Source organism: Ornithorhynchus anatinus, chromosome X5 (assembly GCF_004115215.2).
Source record: "Ornithorhynchus anatinus isolate Pmale09 chromosome X5, mOrnAna1.pri.v4, whole genome shotgun sequence".
NCBI classification, from domain to species: domain Eukaryota; kingdom Metazoa; phylum Chordata; class Mammalia; order Monotremata; family Ornithorhynchidae; genus Ornithorhynchus; species Ornithorhynchus anatinus.
The window spans coordinates 7,012,205-7,031,449 of record NC_041753.1 but is presented as its reverse complement, the minus strand read 5'-3'; the positions used below and the strand labels follow the sequence as shown (position 1 = coordinate 7,031,449).

At 59.4% G+C, this 19,245-nt stretch overlaps 2 protein-coding genes across 3 annotated transcripts; both read right to left on the bottom strand.

The window, feature by feature from the left end:
• Positions 1-237: 237 nt before the first annotated feature.
• On the bottom strand, positions 238-6,225 carry PLSCR3 (phospholipid scramblase 3). Its single transcript, XM_029056213.2, has 8 exons — positions 6,182-6,225; positions 4,933-4,973; positions 3,797-3,996; positions 3,253-3,295; positions 2,363-2,583; positions 1,765-1,926; positions 1,516-1,677; positions 238-1,091 (listed from the first exon to the last, which is right to left on the bottom strand). Exons 2-8 carry the CDS (start codon positions 4,946-4,948, stop codon positions 1,029-1,031), a joined length of 867 nt encoding a protein of 288 aa, XP_028912046.1. The 5' UTR covers positions 4,949-4,973; positions 6,182-6,225; the 3' UTR covers positions 238-1,028.
• Positions 6,226-10,833: 4,608 nt separating this feature from the next.
• TMEM256 (transmembrane protein 256) lies at positions 10,834-15,237 on the bottom strand. Of its 2 annotated transcripts, none has more exons than XM_029056217.2 (4): positions 15,191-15,237; positions 12,784-12,821; positions 11,789-11,869; positions 10,834-11,452 (listed from the first exon to the last, which is right to left on the bottom strand). In XM_029056217.2, the coding sequence occupies exons 1-4, from the start codon at positions 15,213-15,215 to the stop codon at positions 11,309-11,311; spliced, it is 288 nt and encodes a 95-aa protein (XP_028912050.1). In that variant the 5' UTR covers positions 15,216-15,237; the 3' UTR covers positions 10,834-11,308. The 2 variants fall into 2 exon arrangements, with proteins under 2 accessions (XP_028912050.1, XP_028912049.1); XM_029056216.1 differs by lacking the exon at positions 15,191-15,237 and adding an exon at positions 14,335-14,451.
• Positions 15,238-19,245: the final 4,008 nt, after the last annotated feature.

Genomic DNA, 19,245 nt, shown 5'->3' with positions numbered 1-19,245 from the left:
AGAGCGGCCATGTCGGACCACCTTCCGGAAGCTGCCATCTTGAAGCCAAGCTGGGTACGGGAGAGCAACAGAGTGAATCTCTGGCTTTGCGAAGGGCCGCCGTCTTAAACTGCACCAACCGCTCTCCTGGACTAAGGAGAGAACCGTCTGGACGGTTAACACGGCCGCCTCAGCTCTCTCCTCCACTTTCCCGACCGGCTTGGGGTAGCCATTCCATCCCTCAATGCGCGGCGCTTCCGACATCCAAAAAGTTAAAACGTTTATATGCGATACAAAGATACGTTCCCCCTCCATCAGCCTTTGGCATGGCAGGGCTCGGCTGAGGGGGGCAGTTAAATAAGGCACACGGGAAGCTGCAGTGAGCACCAGTTAGGAAGAGTTGGGAGGGGCGGGGCGGGCACCGACTCAGCCTCCGAGGGCAGGGTGACCCCTGACGGGAGCATCTGAGAAGTCCCTGAATGCTGAAGGCACTTTCCTCCGTGGGTGGTGACGAGCTGAGTGGACTCGCCGACCCCTCTGATTACAGAAGAGGAGAAGGAAACGGGTGACGGGGACCGAGAGCGGTTGGAAGGTTCAGAGGGGATAGAGGTATGAGGGGAGAGAGAAGAGGCGGAGGGAGACAGAGGAGGCAGGAGTCTCCTCTACCACCTCAGATACCAGGGCAGTGGGGGGTGGCCATCATGGATGACTAAGAGAATGGGAAGAACCCATGGAAGGGGTCAGGGAGGCGCGGTGAGGGGAAGGGTCCCGATACAAAGACCCTTAGCAATGAGCGCATGCAGCATATACCCGGCCCCCGGCCCTGAGAAACAGGAGGGCCCCTGGAGCTCCAAGCTCCAGCCCAGTTTCCCCACCATTTGGACCCATCCGCGACCTTAGGGCCTCAACAGTCAGATCCAGCTCTTTGGTTTCCTCGGGGAGCCACCGTCGCGGACGGATGGCGGGCGGGCCCGTCTCGGGTCGTGGAGCCGGGTCAGGTGGGCGGCGGCCATCTCGGTTGTCTCGGATGGACCCGGAGAGGAGATTCTCTAACTGGTGACGCCTGGGGAGTCTGAGATCTTTTCTCCTGTCTTCTCATAGAACATGTAGTTCTAGGAAGAGAAGGGGCCCGGGAAGGTATCAGTGAGGAGGGGTCGAGGAAGGTACCAGTGAGGAGGGGCTGAGCGGGGTACCGATGTGAAGGGGCCTCTCTGAACCTCTTCTCCCTGACCGTCCCCATCTCTCGCTCCCATTGAGCAACACCCCCGACCCATTCCTGAGCTCCACCCGCCAACCCCTGTGCCACGCAGCCAGCCTCCCCCTCCTCATTCTCTTCCCCCTTCTCAGAGGGAAGACTATCTTATGGGTGACTCTGGTGTAGCCGACTTTCTTGAGCACTTAGTACATGTTCTTCACCCAGGAAGCGCTCAATAAATACCACTGCCGGGTTGATCGGGAGAGGCGCCGGAGGGGAGGGAGCAGACCGGAAGCCAAAGCGTCTGGTGGGGGGGGGGGGGGTGCGGAGGGGAGACTCACGATGAGGAAAGCGGCCCCCAGCAGCACCGCCTTCACGCGCACGTCCAGGTCGAGCGGGAACTGCAGGCCGAAGTCGTCCGTGCGGCTGGCGGCCCCGGGCTCCAGCCCGCCCCAGTCCCGGCTGATCCGCCCCACGCTCCGCGACTCGTCCTTCGTCTTCACCTGAGGGCAGAGGGCGGGGTGAGGGCGGCTCGGCTGCGTGCGGGGGCTCCCGCCCACACCCGGGCTCCCCGTCCCGTCCCCCGGCACCTCAAAGTTGGTGTCGCTCCCGCAGCTGCACGTCCAGCAGGGCCCCACGACGCGCAGCTGCGTCTGGCGCTCGGCGTTCTGGATGGAGAACTTGGGCACGAAGGGGTGCCAGGTTTGCAGGACGTGCCCGATGGTGGTGCCCGGGGGGGCCTGCACCTCCAGCTGAGGGAAAGGGGGAGCGGGGAAGGGTGCACAGAGAGAAGGCTCGGTGCCCGCAGCGTGCTGGTCCTCCCCTACCCCTCCTCGGTTCCTCACCCGAGACCCACCTGCACCTGCTCCTGCCTCTCCTCCCCCTCTACCCTCCGACCGCCTGCCGGGGTCTCCAAATCTCCTCTCCCAGCATCGTCTCCCAACCCTCTTCTCCCCCTCTCCCCAGGCCGGGAGCTCCCAACTCTCCCCTCCCTCTCCCAGCATGGTCTCCCAGTGCTCCTCTCCTTCTCCCCACAGGCCGGGAGCTCCCAACTTGCCTCTCCCTGACCCCACGGGACGGGCGCTCCCAACTCTCCTCTCCCTCTCCCCGCCCCACAGCCGGGGCCTTCCAGCCGTCGCCCCGCTCCCACCGCCCGCCCGCCCGGTCTCCCATTCCTCTGGGCCTCACCTCCTGGAGGCAGCAGGGGAAGCAGCAGGCTCCGCAGTGCAGCGTGCGGCTGAGCCGCAGGACCTCACGGGCGGAGGCGTCGGCCACCCGGACCCGGAGGGGGCGACGGGTCCCGCAGCAGAGCCGGGCACACAGGGCCGACTCCTCCGCCGCCTGCAGCGGCCCCCAGCCCGGACCCCCGCACAGCTCGTAGCGGCGACAGCTCCGGCGGCCCAGGAAACCTGCGGGGACCGAGACGGACAGCGCGGGCCGGGGGGGGGGGGGAGAGGGGACGCGGGCCGTCAGGGGCGGGGGCCGGCCGTTGGCCGAGCTTCACCTGGGACTACGAGCCCCCCGCTCATCCCAGACGTCCTGTACGCCGCCAGGCTCGCCCCAGGTCCCTATCCCTTCCGGTCCAGAACACGGGTGGGGAGAGAAGGCACCCAGACGCACAAGAACCGGGCCTAGTGGAAAGAGCCCGGGCCCGAGAGTCAGGAGACTCGGGTCCTCATCCCAGCTCCGTCGCTTGCCTGCTGGGCAACCTTGAGACAAGTCATTTCACTCCTCTGGGCCTCAGTTTCCTCATTCCTAAAATGGGGATTCCATCCCCGTTCTCCCTCTTTAGCCAGTGAGTCCCACGGGGGTCGGGGACTAGGTAATCCGACCCGATTACCCTGTATCTCCTCCAGCGCTCAGTACAGTGCTCGATACATAGAAAGCGCTTTAAAGAGCACCACGATTATTATTATTCCCCATCCCAACTGGCGTGAGGGGGTGGAAGAAATCCAACCTGCCTCGCGTGAAGGAAGGGGCTGACTTTTCACGCTGCAGGCGAAGGGCCCTCCGCCCCACCTGCCGACCCCCTCAAACTTCTCCTTCCCTCCCCCGGGACTCCAGCCCCCGCTCCTCACCTTCCGCCTGCTCGACCTTCTCGTGGATCAAGATCTGGTCAATCTAGCGGAAAGAGACACACAGAGACCAAGAGAGACACACCCCAGAGGCAGAATTATAGATGTTAATGGCAATGATAATGAAAATGGGATCTGTTAAGTGTTTACTATTGGCCAGGCACTATACTAACCGCTGGGGTAGGTCCAAGATAATCAGGTTGGACACAGTCCTTGCGGCGCATGGGACTCCCGGACTCGATCCCCATTTTACAGATGAAGTAACTGAGGCCCAAAGAAGGGAAATGACTTGCCCAGGATCACACGGAAGGCACGTGGTGGAACGGGGATTAGAACCCAGATCCTTCTGACTCCCAGGCCCAGGCTCTGTCCACTAGGCTACCTTGCTTTTCAATTCCAATCCCTACACTGCGAGCTTCAGGGACGGCTGGGAGGACGGGAGAGCCCAGGGCCCCTCTGCCCCCTCGGGGCTGAGGAAAGGGTGGGGGATCGGTCTCCCGGCTGCCACCTGCATCACGCCGCCCCCCGCCCCCGCAGCCACACTCACCTGGATGAGGCAGTCGAGCCCCGGGGGGACGTGGGTACCGAGGGGCAGGTAGGGGCCACTGGGGGCCACTGGTTCGGGCGGGGCGGGGGCTCCCGGGGAGGGGAACAGGGAAAAGCCGGGGCCCGGGGGAGCCGGGGGCTCGGGGTACAGGACCGGGGCGGCAGGATAGGGGGGTGACGAGTACCCCTTGGGCACATAACCTAGGGAGAAACAAAAAGAAAGGGGTTGGGGGAGGATCGGTGGAGGGGGGAACCCTCAGATCTCCAGACCTCAATCTCCAGCACCATGGCAGCTAGCGATGTCACCGACATTTTTTTGTTAAATGTTATCTGTTAAGCACTTACTAGGAACCGGGCACTACACGCAGGGAGAGATCCAAACTCATCGAACACTTACTACTGTGCTTTGCGCACGGTAAATGCTCAATAAATACGACTGAATGAATCAGGTTGGACACAGCCCGGGTCCCACATGGGGCCACGGTCCTATCCCCCATTTTACAGATGAGGGAACTGAGGCCCAGAGAAGCTAAGCGATTTGTCCAAGATCACGTAGCGGACAAGCGGCAGGGCCGGGATTCGAATCTAGGTTCTCCGACACCCGGGCCGGGACTCTATCCGCTAGGCCACGCCGCTTCTCCGTTTCTCTGCTTCGCCCTTTGTCCAAGGAACCCAAACCCACTGCCTGGGGCCTTGCCAAGGAGAGGCAGAGAGGGAGGTGGAGTCGGAAAAGTGGCAGAGGAGCGAGCGACAGGGAGGGAGGGAGAGAGGGACACAAAGGCTTTTTAATGGTATTTTGTTAAGCCCTTACTATGTGCCAGGCACTGTTCTAAGAGATGAAAAAAACAGGCGAGGGAGGCGGAATTGGGGAGGTTCAGAAGGTTGGGGGAGGAGGAGAAAAGGGCAGGGTGTATCATTCCATGGTGTTTCTTGAGCGCTTACTATGTGCAGCGCACCGTACCGAGCGCTTGGAACGTACAATTCGGCAACAGATAGAGACAATCCCTGCCCGGTGACGGGTTCATCCCAGGCACTTCTTCCGGGAATCTCTGACCAGACCCCCCGACCCCCCACCTCAAGCACCCCCAAAGCCTCCCCGCCTCTTCCCCTCCCCGACCGGCCCAGCCCCCGCCTCACCTGCCATCGGGGGCATCCACCGGGTTCCGGGGCGGCAGGCCCTGGATGGGAGGAAGGATGAATTCAGGGACCTCCCTTCCTTTCCCCCGATGGGGGGGCGGGGGGAGGGAAAGCCAGGAAACCAACCCCTCCGCCTCCTGGGGTGCCCCACCCACTGCCATCTGCAAGGCCCTTCCGTCCTCGGTGGACCACAATGTGCTAGGGAGAGGCTCCTCCTACATAGCACCCCCCCAACCTCCAGTGACTCCATCGGTACGTTGGCTCCCTCCCACCTTTTTCTGGTACTTGCTAAGCGCTTACTAGGTGCCAGGCGCCGTTCTAAGCGCTGGGGTGCAAATAAACCCATCGGGTTGGCCCCAGTCCCACATGGGGCTCACAGTTTTGATCCCCATTTTCCAGGCGAGGGAAATGAGGGTCGGGGAAGTGAGCCGCCTAAGGTCTCGCAGCAGAGGGGGGCCGGAGGCTGGATGAGAACCCGGGTCCTTGTAGAGACAGGTCTCCGGGCCCGGGCTCTAACCCTTGGGCAGCCCCGCTCCGGGGTGTGGGTTGCCCCATAAGGGGCCTGTCCTCGCCCGAGGGTCTTTCCCAATGGAGCCGGTTGCCCCGGGGGGGTGGACCGGGGAGAAGGACTGCAGGGGCCTGCAGGGGCGACCCCTTCCCAGCCCGGGATTCCCCTCCCCCGACCGGGGTCTGAGTCACGGCCGCTCACACCCACGGGGAAGCGGCAGGGCCCGCGGGCGCATGGACAGAGACACACGGAGTCTGTGCACCGCACAGAGAGACAGACACGCACACAGACGGAGACACAGAGACAACACAAGAGAGACAAAGACGGGGACACAGAGAAGCAGAAGCAGAGCGACAAAGACGGAGACGCAGAGAGAGACGGAGAGACAGACAAGAGAGACAAAGACGGAGACGCAGAGAGACGGAGACACCGAGACAGACAAGAGAGACAAAGACGGACACAGAGACAGAGGCGAAGACGGAGACCCAGAGAATCGGAGGCAGGCAGAGAGACAAAGACGGAGACCCAGAGAGAGACGAGAGAGACACAGAGGGATACAGAGACACAGAGAGAGACGAGAGAGATACAGAGACAGACAAGAGGGACAAAGAGGGAGACACAGAGGCAGAAAGTGTCCCGCGGGCAGAGGGGAGGCCGGGCGTCCTGGGTCCCCGGTGTGGGGGTGCAGGGGAAAGGGGAGGGGGCTTCCCGACGGACGCCCCCCGCGCGGCGCCGTCTTACCTGCAGCCGAGCCCCGGCGGCGTCGCCGACTCCGAGCCCCGCCCCCGGACACGCCCCCTACAGGGCCGCGGCGGCAGGGCAGGCCGGGGAGGGGGCGCCTCGTGCGCCTGCGCGACAGAGCGCCCCCCTCCGACAGAGCGTCGCTCTCCCCCCCACGGGGGCGGGGCTCCGGATCCTCGCCACGCCCCCTCGGTCCGGCGGCGTCCCGTGCGCCTGCGCAGAAGAAGGGACCTGGGGGGGGGGCATCGCGCCGATCTGCTCCCCCGTGGCGGGCGGGGCTTCGTTCCGTGACCACGCCCCTTCCCGCCTGTCCCCGCCCCTTGGCATAGGCCACGCCCCCTTCGCTGGAAACGGAGGAAGCCGAACCCGGCGGGCGCAGGCGCTCCCCTCATTCCGCCCTATCTTTTGAGCGCTTAACTCACAAGACTCCCTATGAAGCGCCCCCTATGTGCCGGGCATTGCATTAAGCGCTGGAGGAAATAGAAGACAATCAGCTTGGACGCGCCCGGCCCACGTGGGTCTGTCTTACAGTCTTAATCAGTCATTCAATAGTATTTATTGAGCGCGCACTCTGCGCAGAGCACTGGACTGAGCGCTTGGAATGGATCCTCATTTTACCGACGAGGGAGCCGAGGCCCAGAGAAGTGAAGCGACTCCCCCAAGGTCCCAGGAGAGACGAGTGGCGGAGCTTATCGCCCTATTTATTGTGTTAATGAGAAGCAATAATAATAATGGCATTTGTTAAGCGCTTACTATGTTCCAAGCACTGTTCTAAGCGCTGGGGGGATACAAGGTAATCACATTGTCCCACGTGGGGCTCACAGTCTTCATCCCCATTTTACAGATTGAGGTAACTGAGGCCCAGAGAAGTGAAGTGACTTGCCCAAAGTCACACAGCTGACACGCAGCAGAGCCGGGATTAGAACCCGTGACTTCTGACTCCCAAACCCACGCTCTTTCCACTGAGCCACGCTGCTTCTCCTTCTCATGTATATCTCCATGATTCTATTTATCTTGATGATTTGGTTTTGTTTTGTTCTCTTTTGCTTTGCTGTCTGTCTCCCCCGTTTAGACTGTGAGCCCGTTATTGGGCAGGGATTGTCTCTGTTGCCGAATTGTCCATTCCAAGCGCTTAGTCCAGTGCCCTGCACATAGTAAGCATTCAATAAATACTACTGAATGAATGATTAGAACCCAGATTCGCTGACTCCCAGGCTCAAGTTCTTTCCACAAGGCCAAGCTGATGTGTCTCTCGCCTCTGTTACATCGTACTCTCCCAAGCGCCTTGTACAGTGCTCGACACAAAGTATTTCCGAAATAAATGCTATTGATTGTTTCCAATCGGCGTGACCTAATGCATGGAGTATGAGCCTGGGAGTGAGAAGGATCTGGGTTCTAACTCCGACTCCCTCACTTGTCTGCTGTGCGACCTTCGGCCAGCCACTTTCATTCATTCGATCGTATTTATTCTCTGGGCCTCAGTTACCTCATCTGTAAAATGGGGATGAAGACTGTGGGACAGGGACTGGGTCCACAGGGACTGGGTCCAACCTGATTAGCTTGGATCTACCCCAGTGCTTATAGTAAGCGCTTAACAAATACCACTATTATTATTAATAATTATTATAATTCTACCAGGATTGGGAGAAAGGGCTAGTAGGGGACAGCTGCTTCTGGGGCTTAGTGGATAAAGCACAGGCCTGGGAGTCAGAAGGTCATGGTTTGAATCCCGGCTCTACCACATATCTGCGGTGTGACCTTGGTCAAGTCACTTCCCTTTTCTGAGCCTCAGTTACCTCATCTTTAAAATGGGGATTAAGAGTGTGAGCCCTATGTGGGACAGGGACTGTGTCCAACCTAACTTGGATCTACCTCAGCTCTTAGAACAATGCTTGGCACGTAGTAAGTGCTTAACAGGTACCATAATTATTACTATTAAAGCCGTTGATCAGTATCTACCAGATCTCCTGCCGCCTTCTCTCCCTTGGTGCTCTGCAAGTAGTAAGCGCTCAATAAATACTACTCCTTGATCGATTGATGGACTGGCTCCAGAGCACCCCCTCCCCGCTCTCCTCCGGTGGTCTCCGGGGTGAGCGCGGCCCGTGGTGCTCACTCTGGGGGGACGTTGCCCGCCGGGCTCCACTCCCCTTCCTCTTTCCCTCTCCCAGACCTCAGCACTTCCTATATTTTTTTCCCCACGACACAGCTCATACTCTTTGCTCCACCAACTAGCTAACTATTCCCCAATCTTCATTCTCCTGATGATGAATGATAATAATGATTATGTCATTTGTTCAACACTACGTGCCAGACACTGTACTAAGTGCTGGGGTAATAATAATAATAACGGTATTTGTTAAGCACTTACTATGTGCCAGGCACTGTACTAAGCACTGGGGTGGATACAAGCAAATCGGTTTGGACATAATCCCCGTCCCACTTGCGGCTCACAGTCTCAATCTCCATTTTACAGATGAGGTAACTGAGGCACGGAGATGTGAAGTGACTTGCCCAAGGTCACCCAGCAGACAAGTGGCAGAGCCAGCATTAGAACCCATGACCTTCTGACTCCCAGGCGCAGGCTCTATCCACTACCTCAGTTCTTCATTCCCATTTTACAGATGAGGAAACTGAGGCAAAGAGAAATTAAGTGACGTGCCCTAAGGTCACGCAGCAGACAAGGGGCAGAGTCAGGATTAGAACTCAGGTCCTCTGACTTCCAGGCCTGTGTTCTTTCCATGTTGCCTCCAACCACTCAATCAATCGAACTTATTTATTTAGCACTTACTTACAGAGAACTGTACCAGGCGCTCGGAGAGGACAGTAATGCAGTGTCGGTGGTCGCGTCCCCTGCCCAGAAAGAGGTAACGAAGACAGTAGAGGAGCGAAGTGTGTTGGCTGGGTTGGAGTAGGAAATCAGAGAGGTTGAGGGACGCATGGGGCAAGGTAACTGCGTGCTTTAAAGCCAACAATAAGGAGTTTCTGTTCACAAGAAGCAGGTCGGCCTAGTGCTGTGCATGTCAGAGGATGTCGGTTCTAATCCCGGCTCTGCCATGTGTCTGCAGTGTGATCTTCAGCAAGTCATTTCACTTCTCTGGGCCCCAGTGACTTCATCTGTAAAATGGGGATTAAGACTGTGAGCCCCAGGTGGGACAGGGACTGTGTCCAACATGATTAGCTTGGATCTACCCCAGCCCTTAGAACAGTGCTTGGCATATAATAAGCGCTTAACAAATACCATGATTATTATTACCATTCCCTGTGCTGAGAACTTTCTCCACCCTCTTAATCTTCCAGACAACAGTTCTCTTTTTGTTCAGTTCCAGTTCTCCTTGTGGACAGTGAAAGTGTCTTCCTTCTGTGTTGTACTCTCCCAACACTAGTGTGCACACAGTAAGCGCTCAATAAATACCACTGATTGATTTAAAGCTCTCCCCCAAAATCCCACCTTCTCCAGATTAGCCCTGACTAATTGTGTCCAACCCAATTAACTCTGTAGCTACCCCACTGCTTAGTACAGTGCCTGGCACATAGTAAGCACTTAACAAATACCACAATTTTTATTATTTCCCCTGGCATTTCAATCCAAGCCACCCTTTAGCACATATATTTCATGCCCATCCTCAATTATGCACACCCGTTAGTTTTCATTTTGTCCATTCGATTATGTATTTAGCTATTTCTTCCTGGGCTTCAAACCCCCTAGTACATCAATCCCCGATCCCCCTTCCCCATGTGTGATAGAGACTGTGTCCAACCTGATTATCTTCTATCTATCCCAGTGCTTACCAAATACCACAGTTCTTATTATGAGACTCAGAAGATCTGGGTTCTAATCCCAGCTCTGCCCTGGGCCTGCTCTGTGACCTCAGGCAAATCACTTCACTCCTCTGTGCCTCAGTTCCCTCATCTGGAAAATGGGGATTAAGACTATGAGCCTCACAAGGGACAGGGACTCTGTCCAAACTGATTAACTTGGATCTACCCCAGCACTTACCACAATGCCTGGCACATAGTAAGCGCTTCACAAATACCATAGGAAAAAAAATCTCCCTCAGACAAGAGCCCCATTTGATCAGTCAGCCAAACATACTTTTTGAGTGCTTACTGTTGCAGAGCACTGGACTAAACAGCTGGGAGAGACCAATATAGCAATATAACAGACTCATATGGACAGGGAATGCGTCAGTTATATTGCTCTCTCCCAAGCGCTTAGTCCAGTCCTCTGCAAACAGTAATAATAATAATGTTCGTATTTGTTAAGTGCTTACTATGTGCAGAGCACTGTTCTAAGTGCTGGGGGAGATACAGGGTCATCAGATTGTCCCACATGAGGCTCACAGTCTTTCATCCCCATTTTACAGATGAGAGAACTGAGGCCCAGAGAAGTGAAGTGACTCGCCCACAGTCACACAGCTGACAAGTGGCGGAGCTGGGATTCAAACCCATGACCTCTGACTCCCAAGCCCGTGCTCTTTCCACTGAGCCACGCTGCTTCCCCCAGTAGGTAAGTGCTCAATAAATACTAGTGACTGACTGAGATGGGGACTTGATTGTGCTGTATCGATCACAGTGCTTGGCATAGAATGGGTGCTTAGCAAATACCACAATTAGTCATATCATTATTTCCCTTTAATCAGTGAGTCGACAAGTCATTATTATTATTGTATTTATTAAGCGCTTCCTTATGTACCAGGCATGAACCTTGACGACCTCCGGCAACCCAAGCCCTCTTTGCCCCTTCCGCCTGGCTTCGGCCGGTCTCCCGTTCATTCATGAATTCAATCGGATTTATCGAGCGCTTACAGTGTGCAGAGCACTGTACCGAGCGCTTGGGAGAGTACAAGATAATGTAACAGACACATTCCCTGCCCACAGCGCAGACAGGAAAGATAGGTTTCCGGTTCTCCGTGTCTGCGGGGCCTGGTCCCAATTCTTGCCGTCTTTCGGAAGTGAGTAGCCCAGGTGGGCTAAAAGTGGAGCTGGGTGGCTCGGAATCCTCCTCCTGCACTGAATAAACTTGCCAGTCGTGAGTCTGGGGGAAGGTTTATCGACGGGGCCGGAGCTGCTTCCTCCAGCCCCCCGCCCCGGCCCCCGCCTTCCTCCAGGTGCTGAGGGGAGGGGGGCTCAGAGGGCCATGGACAGCCAGCCCAGCAGGAGGAGGGAGCCCCCAACGGGGGCCATCTTCACGAGGCAGGGGTCCCCGCTAATGGCATGGTAGTAGAAGCTGGTGCAGAACAGGATCATTCCAGAGCCGAGCAGCGAGCCGGCCTGTGGGAGGGTTGGGGGTGTGAGAGGATGGCGTGGGAGAGGAGACGGGGAGGGATGGGAGAGGACAGGGTGGAGGAGAGGAGGGATGGGAGAGAAGGGGGGTGTCAGTCAGCCCCCTCCCCTTACTCCCTTCCCAGAGAGTTTGGTTTTCCCAGCCCCTTGCTTTATCCCCTTCCCGCTCCCACTCATCCTGGGGACTCAAGCATCCCACAGGTGGCTTCCCATCTACTAGGAAACCTGTGACAACCCTCACGCCCCCTCCCCACCGGCCTCCTCCCCCCAACTCCCTTCGAAGAGGGCGGCAGTGGGGCGGGGAGGGGTTCTCGGGAAATTTACCAAGAGGGGCTTGCGGCAGAGGGGGACAGACAGGAGTGCCAGGCTGTGCAGGAAGTGGTGCTTGTTGGCTTTGTCGAAGAGCTGCGGAGGAGTGGACAGCGGGTCACGCTATGCTTCTCTTAGGGACTCAGGCATCCTGCCAACCCCCCAGTCAGACAGGCACACCTGCTTCCTCCCCCCAGGACATGGGAGTTGGCCCCCCGCTTCTCTTCCTCACACCTCGGAAAGATCAATAGGTCAGAGGTCCTGTGGTCTAATCTTGACTCCACTTGTCTGCTGCGGGACCTTGGGCACTTAATAATAATAATAATGTTGGTATTTGTTAAGCACTTACTATGTGCAAAGCACTGTTCTAAGCGCTGGGGGAGACACGGGGGAATCAGGTTGTCCCACATGGGGCTCACAGTCTTAATCCCCATTTTACAGATGGGGTAACTGAGGCCCAGAGAAGTTAAGTGACTTTCCCACAGTCACACAGCTGACAAGTGGCAGAGCTGGGATTCGAACTCATGACCTCTGACTCCAAAGCCCATGCTCTTTCCACTGAGCCACGCTGCTTCTCTAACTTACTTGTTCCCTCAGCTGTGAAATGGAGATTCTATATTCTGTTTTCTTTCCTACTTAGATTATGGGCCCCATGGGGCAACCTCACCTTGTAACTACCCCAACGCTTAGTACAGGGCACGTAGTAAGTCCTTTACAGATACTACAATTTGAAATTATCACTACTAAGCTAATTGCAGGGAACCCATCTGCCAACTCTCTTCTATTGTCCTCACCCAAGCGCTTAGTACACTGAGCCCCATGTGGGACAGGGACTGCGTCCAACCCCATTGCCTGTTTCTATCCCAGCACTTAAATACCCCAATTATCATAATTGGCACTGTATCCTCCCAAGCGCTTAGCATAGCGTTCGGCCTACGGTAAGCGCTCGATGATAAATACGACTGATGGATTATTATTATCCTGGATGGGGAGATGGGGTCGAAACTCACCTCCCTCCGGTATTCGTCCGGAGAGCGCAAGTCGAAACCTGTGGGTGGCAAGTGACGGGTTAAAGCGTGGCAGCCGATCTGGGCAATTTAGGCTTATAAAGTCCCGCCTCCGCTAAAGGGGAAGGGGACGGAACCCCTAGATTGTCTTTTCTGGTAGCCGTTTAGGAACCAGGTAAGTGTAAGGGCGGTATGAATCCCGCCCCACTTCAGGTCCCGCCACTCACCTTTCCCCACCACCTAGCTTTTGTAGTATAATAATAATAATAATAGTAATGATGGTATGGTATTTGTTGAGTGCTTACAATGTGCCCAGCCCTGTACTAAACGCTGGGGTGGATCCAAGCTAACGCGGTCCCACACGGGGTTCACAATCTAAGTAGGAGGGAGAACAGGGATTGAATCCGACGATGAGTCTCCCGGCCTTCCAAGCCTTATTGAAGGCCCATCTCCTCCAAGAGGCCTTCCCCGACTAAGCCCAGCTTTCCTCTTCTCCCACTCCCTTCTGCCTCACCCTGACTCACTCCCTTTATTCATCCCCCTCTCCCAACCTCCCAGCATTTACGTCCATATCCGTCACTGATTTATTCCTATGCGTGTCCGTCTCCCCCTCTAGGCTGCGAGCTCACCGTGGGCAGGGAATGTGCCTGTTATATTGTTGTACTGGACTCTCCCAAGCGCTTAGTCCAGTGCTCTGCACACAGCAAGCGCTCAAAAAAATACGATCGACTGGCCGAACCCCCATTTTGCAGATGGAGGACGCTAAACCCCAGAGGCGTGAGACGATAATACTCGTGATCCTTGTTAAGTGCTTACTATGGGCCCGGCACCTGACGAAGCACTGGCCTAGACACAAACTAACCGGGTTGGACGCAATCCCTGTTCCACCTGGGCCTCGCACACCTAATTTGAGAGGAGCATCACGGCCTAGGGGAGAGAGGCCGGACTAGGGAGCCAGAAAGGTCACGGGTTCTGATCCCGCCTCCGCCACTGCTGTGTGACCTTGGGCAACTCACTTCACCTCTCTGGGCCCTCAGGCCCCTCATCCGCAAAACGGGGATTAGGACCGAGAGTCCCATGTGGGCCCCGGACTGTGTCCAACCTGATTATCATGTACCCACGCCAGCGACTAGAACAGTGCCTGTGGCACGTAGTAAGCGCTTAATAAGTACCATCATTATCGATTATCGTTAATCCCCATTCCCCAGCTGACGCAACTGAGGCGCAGAGAAGTGACTGGCCCAAGGTCACACCAGCAGACCGTGAGCAGCGAGGAGAGAGCAGGTCCTTCCGACTCCCAGGCCCGGGGTCTAGCCACTAGGTCATACGCCCCCCCCCCCCTTCAGTGCACCTGGTGAGCGTTCAATAAATACCACTGATTGATTAATAAATCGATCCGGGCCCCGCTTGGCCTGAATTACCCAGAATCCCCTGGGGGGCCTGGATTACCCAGAATCCACTGGGGGGCCGTGACCACCCTCCCCACCCCCTCCCTTCCTCCTCCTCCTCCTCCTCCTCCTCCCCATTGCCCGCCGTGCCCCCGGCCGCCCAGACCGTGCGCCCCGTAGGTGGCCAGCCCCAGCGCCCCGGCCCCCGACAGAGCGCCCAGACGGCGGAAGGCCAGCGCCAGGCCGGCCATCACTGCGGAAGCTCCGGGCCCTCCTGCATATTCATAAGGGCGTCATTAATCACGGAGCGCGGCCCCCCCCCCCGTATGCAAATGAAACCGCGCCGTCGCCAATCCAAGGCGCCGTTTCTTCCGCGGGCCTGGATGGGCACCGGATCACGCGCCTCTTTGAGAGGCGGCTGGCGATTGGAGGGGGCGCCGGGCGGACGGTCCCAATAGGAGGGGCGGGGGAGGGACGGAAAGGAGATTGGGGTTTTTTCGGGGCTCGGCTATTGTCTCCCAAACGCCCCGCCTGCCGCCCCCGCAGAACGCGTCCCTAAGCAGGAAAACGCCGTCCGCAACCCCTTCCCTGAAATTCCCCTGCCTTCCTCCTCCGCACAGACGCCCCCTGCCCCCCCTCCGCTGTCCCTTGCCCCCGTCCCTTGAGCACGTGACGTGCGACTTTATGAACCGGCCGCCGATTGGTCGAGAAGCGCGGCGGAGCCGGCGGGACCAATAGGAACGGCGCGTCGGGGGTTGCGGGAGGGAGGGGGGGGGAAGGCGGGTCGAAGGATGGAAAAAGCGGATCTCAGCGATTGGGCCGTCGAGTGGAAAGGCTCCCGCCTCCGACCCGGGGAATCCCGATTTGCTCCCCCTCCCGCCGCCAACGGCCCCTTAGCAGGAGGCGGGCCCCGCCCCCTTATCCACCAGCCCCCACCCCGCCTTCGCCCGGGCCCCGCCCCCTTGTCCCGCAAAGCCCCGCCCCCTCCCCCCACCATTCCATCGTATTTCAACCGTACTTACTGAGCGCTTCCTCGGTGAAAAGCATCGTACCGAGCGCTGCTTCTCGGTGGCAAGAGCCCGGGCTTGGGAGTCGGAGGTCATGGGTTCGAATCCCCTCTCTGCCCCTTGTCAGCGGGGTGACTGTGGGCAAGTCACTTCACTGGGCCTCAGTGCCCCCATCTGTAAAATGGGGGGGAAGGCTGGGAGCCCCACGTGGGCCAACCCGATCACCTTGTATCCTCCCCAGCGCTTAGAAAGCGCTCCGCACATAGTAAGCGCTTAACAAATACCGACAATAGTCTTAAAGAGTTTAATACAGCCCAGGGAGGGCAGAGGCCCTCCAGGGGGAGACGGGGATAAGAGGGGGGTGGGCCCTCTCTGGGCATTTTCTTTAGGACCCCCCCTTCCTCCGGAGACCCCCTCCTCCCTGCCCGTCTCCCCCTGCTCGTCCCCTTCCCTCCGTCTCTCTCTTGTCGGCCAGTCCTTCATCCCGTCGGATGTGCTGAGGGCTCGGATGTGCAGAGGCCAGTGGGACAGTCCCACACACACCTGACAGTCTGGGGGGGGAGACGCAGCCGCAGACGGACACGAAGGGGAATAAATCAATGAGAGCGATGGACAGAGGCGGCTCGGGGCTGGGGGCGAGGAATCTTCTCTGATGTCTCTCCCGCCCTGCTCGGCCCTCCTCGGGTGTGGGCTGCCTCTTTCTTTCTCCCCGCCTGCGGCTGCTCCCGGTCCCCGTCCCCGCCTCCGCCGTCGCCGTCCATCCTTGTCCCTTGTGCTTTGTTGGGCGCGGGGGTCCCCTCCTCTCCCCGCCTTCCGCTCCCTCCCGCTCCTCGGGCTCCTTTTGTCGGTCCTCTCCGGGGGGGGCGGGGGTTGCGGGGGGGGGGGGCGGGCGGGGGTCGGTGACGCGCTCGGGGCTGCTGCGGCTGCTCGGCCGGCGGCTCCGTCAGTGGCGGGCTGCGATGGAGGCGGAGCGGGCGGGCTCCGGCGACGGGCCCCGGGGGTCCGGGCCGCCCCGCCGCTGAGCGCCCCGCCCGGGGCCCCCACCCTCTCCCTCCTCCCCGCGACCCTCCTCTCCAAGAATCCCCCTCCCCACGACCCCCCGGCCCGCCCTCCAACCTCCCCCTCCCCTCCATAAAGCTTTCCTGATCCCCGGCATCGGCTGATCCATCCCTGCTGCCCCCGGGGGGGGCCGAGCTGAGACCCCCCCCATCCCCTCCCCTCCCCTCCCTCCCCCCCTCCCGTCGTCTCCCCCCCGGAGGGAGGCGGGCGGGGTCCTAGGGGGGGCCTGGGGGGCTCCGAGGGACCCCTCCCCCTCTCCGTCCGTCCCCCTCCGTCCCCGTCCCCCCTTCGCCGGCCCCGTGGGAGAGCCGCAGCCCCGGGACTGAGGCAGGTAAGAGCGGGGAAGGGGGCGTCGGGGGCTCGCTCTCGGGGGAGACCCCCGTCTTGGGGCCGTGGGTGTCCCTGGCCATGTCAGGCGGGTCGGTGGCCGGCGATCCCTGGGTCTCCGGCTGGGTCTCCCCGTGGCTCGGCGTCTCCGGGCATCTCCGGCCCCATGAATGATTCTTTGAACGGCCCCACAGACCCCGTGTGTTTCCGTCTCCCTCCCCTCTCCCCCCGCCCCGGGCCCCTCCTGCTGCAGGGGGATCCAGGGGCGGGGGGCGACGGGGGAGGGGGACGAGGCCTCCCATTGCCCCCCACCCCCACCCCTCTTGGGAGCTCCCCACTGCAGGCCCTGCGGCCTGGAGCTGAACGCATGAAGCAGGGGTCTCCCCACCTCTAGCCCTCTCCCCGCCCCCCCCCCCCAAATCCCCCAGCAGCTTGGGATTCACGGCTGGGAGTGGGAAGATGGGGGGGGGGGCAGCGAGAGAGGAGGAAAGGGAGAAACAGAGGGTGATGATGGGAGATGGAAAGACAGAGAGCGAGAGAAAGAGTCAGGAGAGATGGGGAGAAAGAGAGGGTGATGGGGAGAGATGGAGAGGGAGAAAGGGGGTGAGGAGGAGAGATGGAGAGAAAGAGAGGGTGAGGAGATGTGGAGAGAGAGAAAGAGAGGGAGATGAGGGGAGATGGGGAAAGGGAAAGAGAGGGGGGTGAGGAGAGATGGGGAGAGAGAAAGAGCGTGAGGAAGGGAGATGGAGAGGAAGAGAGGGTGAGAAAGGGAGATGGAGAGAAAGAGGGTGATGCGGGAGATGGGGAGAGAGAAAGAGACGGTGATGAGGGAGAGACGAAGAGTGAGAAAGAGAGGGAGATGAGGGGAGAGAGAGAGAGGGTGACGAGAGATGGAGAGAAAGAGGGTGAAGAAGGGAGATGGGGAGAGAGAGGGGTGAAGAAGGGAGATAGGGAGAGGGTGATGAGGAGAGGTGGGGAGAGAGAAAGAGAGGGTGATGGGGAGAGAGAGAGGGTGATGAGGAGAGATGGAGAGGGAGAAAGAGAGGGTGATGGGGAGAGAGAGAGGGTGATGAGGAGAGATGGAGAGGGAGAAAGAGAGGGTGATGGGGAGAGAGAGGGTGATGAGGAGAGATGGAGGGGGGGAGAGAGGGGGTGATGAGGAGAGATGGGGAGAGAGAGGAGGCTGGAGGGAAGCGGAAAAGGAAGAGCGCTAAAGATGGAGAAGGGGATGGAGGCCGAGGGAGAGACGGAGGGCCAGAAGGGGAGAGACATGGAGGAGGCAGAGAGATTGAGGGAGGAAGAGGGAGGTAGAGACCCAGGGGGTAGGGAGAAGGGAAGGGAGTGAGATGCGCGGGGGGGGGGAGGAGGAGGAGGGGGAAAGGGGGAGCCGGGCACTAGGACTGGCGTTGGGGAGGGGAGCGGGTTGGCTAAGCTCCGGGCACCTGGGGTGGGGGAAGGGGGATCGGCCCGATTCGGGACTTGGATGGGGGGGTAGGAGCTGGGGGGGGGGGGGGTGTTGGAGAGGGGAGAAGAGACGGGGGGGGGTGTAAGGGGGAGGTGGCTCTGCCCTCATCTCCGGCATAAATTGACACCTGCAGCAGCTAGGCGCCTGCCTGGGCCCGTGGCATGGTGTGGCCGCGGGACTCTCTCTCTCTCTGTCTCTCTCTGCCCCGCGTCAGCACACACAACCCAGGCAGCTCAGTGCGGGGGGGCGGTGGTGTGGGGGGCTGCTTATGCAAGAGGGACCCAGGCGCCCTCGCCCTCCCTCCCACCACCAGCCCCCGCTTCCCCCCAGGGCCTAGGCTCCCGCCTCAGGCCCGTTCCTAAGGAGGATCATCCAAAAGCACCCTGTGGTATTAGGGAGGGCTGGGGAAGGGGGCCAGAGGCCTGGGACCCTGAAGGGGTGGGGGAGGCCTGGGGAAACGGGGCTTGGGACCCCAAAGGGGGAAAGGGAAGGTTGGGGAAGGGGGCTAAAGACCTGGGACACTGAAGTGGGGGGGTGGGGATGGGGAGGAATGGGTAAAGAGGGGGACGAGGCCTGGGACCTTGAAGTGGGGAGGGGGGGCGGGAGAGAAGAAGGTGACTGAGGAGGGGGCGGAAGGGAAAACTCGGGAAAGCTGGGAAGGCCGATTGGAAGGAAGAGGGAAGGAAAGAGGCCACATCCCCAGCCTCTGTGGAGAACTATGGCCACGATATGGAACAAGGGAGTTGGGGGGACGGGGGAGGTTTGGGGGGCCCAAGAGGAAAGGGGGGGCGGGGTAAAGGAGGGAAGAGAACTGGAGTCCCCCGATGGGAGACGGTGTTTATGTGCAGGGCCTACCCAAACCCCACTCCCTTCCCTGCCACCCCCTCCTCCCCTCCCAATATGGCCCCCAGGCCTGGGTCACTCGTGCTGCCTCTTTATTGGCCAGCAAAGGGGGCAGGGGGCGGGGCTTTCGAGAGGTAGGGGTGTGAGTGTCGGTGTGAGTGCCCCTGTCCAGTCTCCCTCAATTGTGGTCCCTTTAGACCGGGGAGGGAAAATGATGCGGACCCAGGCGTCCTGGCCCCCCTCATTCCGGGTCCCTCTCCTTCCAACCCCCCCCCCCCCCCGCAGCGCCTGGATTCCTCCCTCGTCACCCCACCCCTCACCCCCCTCGCCCTTCGGTCCCCAGGGGCCAGGCGTCCTTCCCCTTCCCAATAATGCC

Coding starts and splice junctions, on each gene's coding strand:
- PLSCR3 (XM_029056213.2), bottom strand. Junction 3,296..3,796: donor GGCTCGACTGCCTCATCCAG/GTGAGTGTGGCT, acceptor TCTTTCCGCTAG/ATTGACCAGATCTTGATCCA. Junction 2,584..3,252: donor GAAGGTCGAGCAGGCGGAAG/GTGAGGAGCGGG, acceptor CGGTCCCCGCAG/GTTTCCTGGGCCGCCGGAGC.
- TMEM256 (XM_029056216.1), bottom strand. CDS start 14,419: ATGGCCGGCCTGGCGCTGGCCTTCCGCCGTCTGGGCGCTCTGTCGGGG. Junction 11,870..12,783: donor CGGACGAATACCGGAGGGAG/GTGAGTTTCGAC, acceptor ACTCCTCCGCAG/CTCTTCGACAAAGCCAACAA. Junction 11,453..11,788: donor TCTGCCGCAAGCCCCTCTTG/GTAAATTTCCCG, acceptor ACCCTCCCACAG/GCCGGCTCGCTGCTCGGCTC.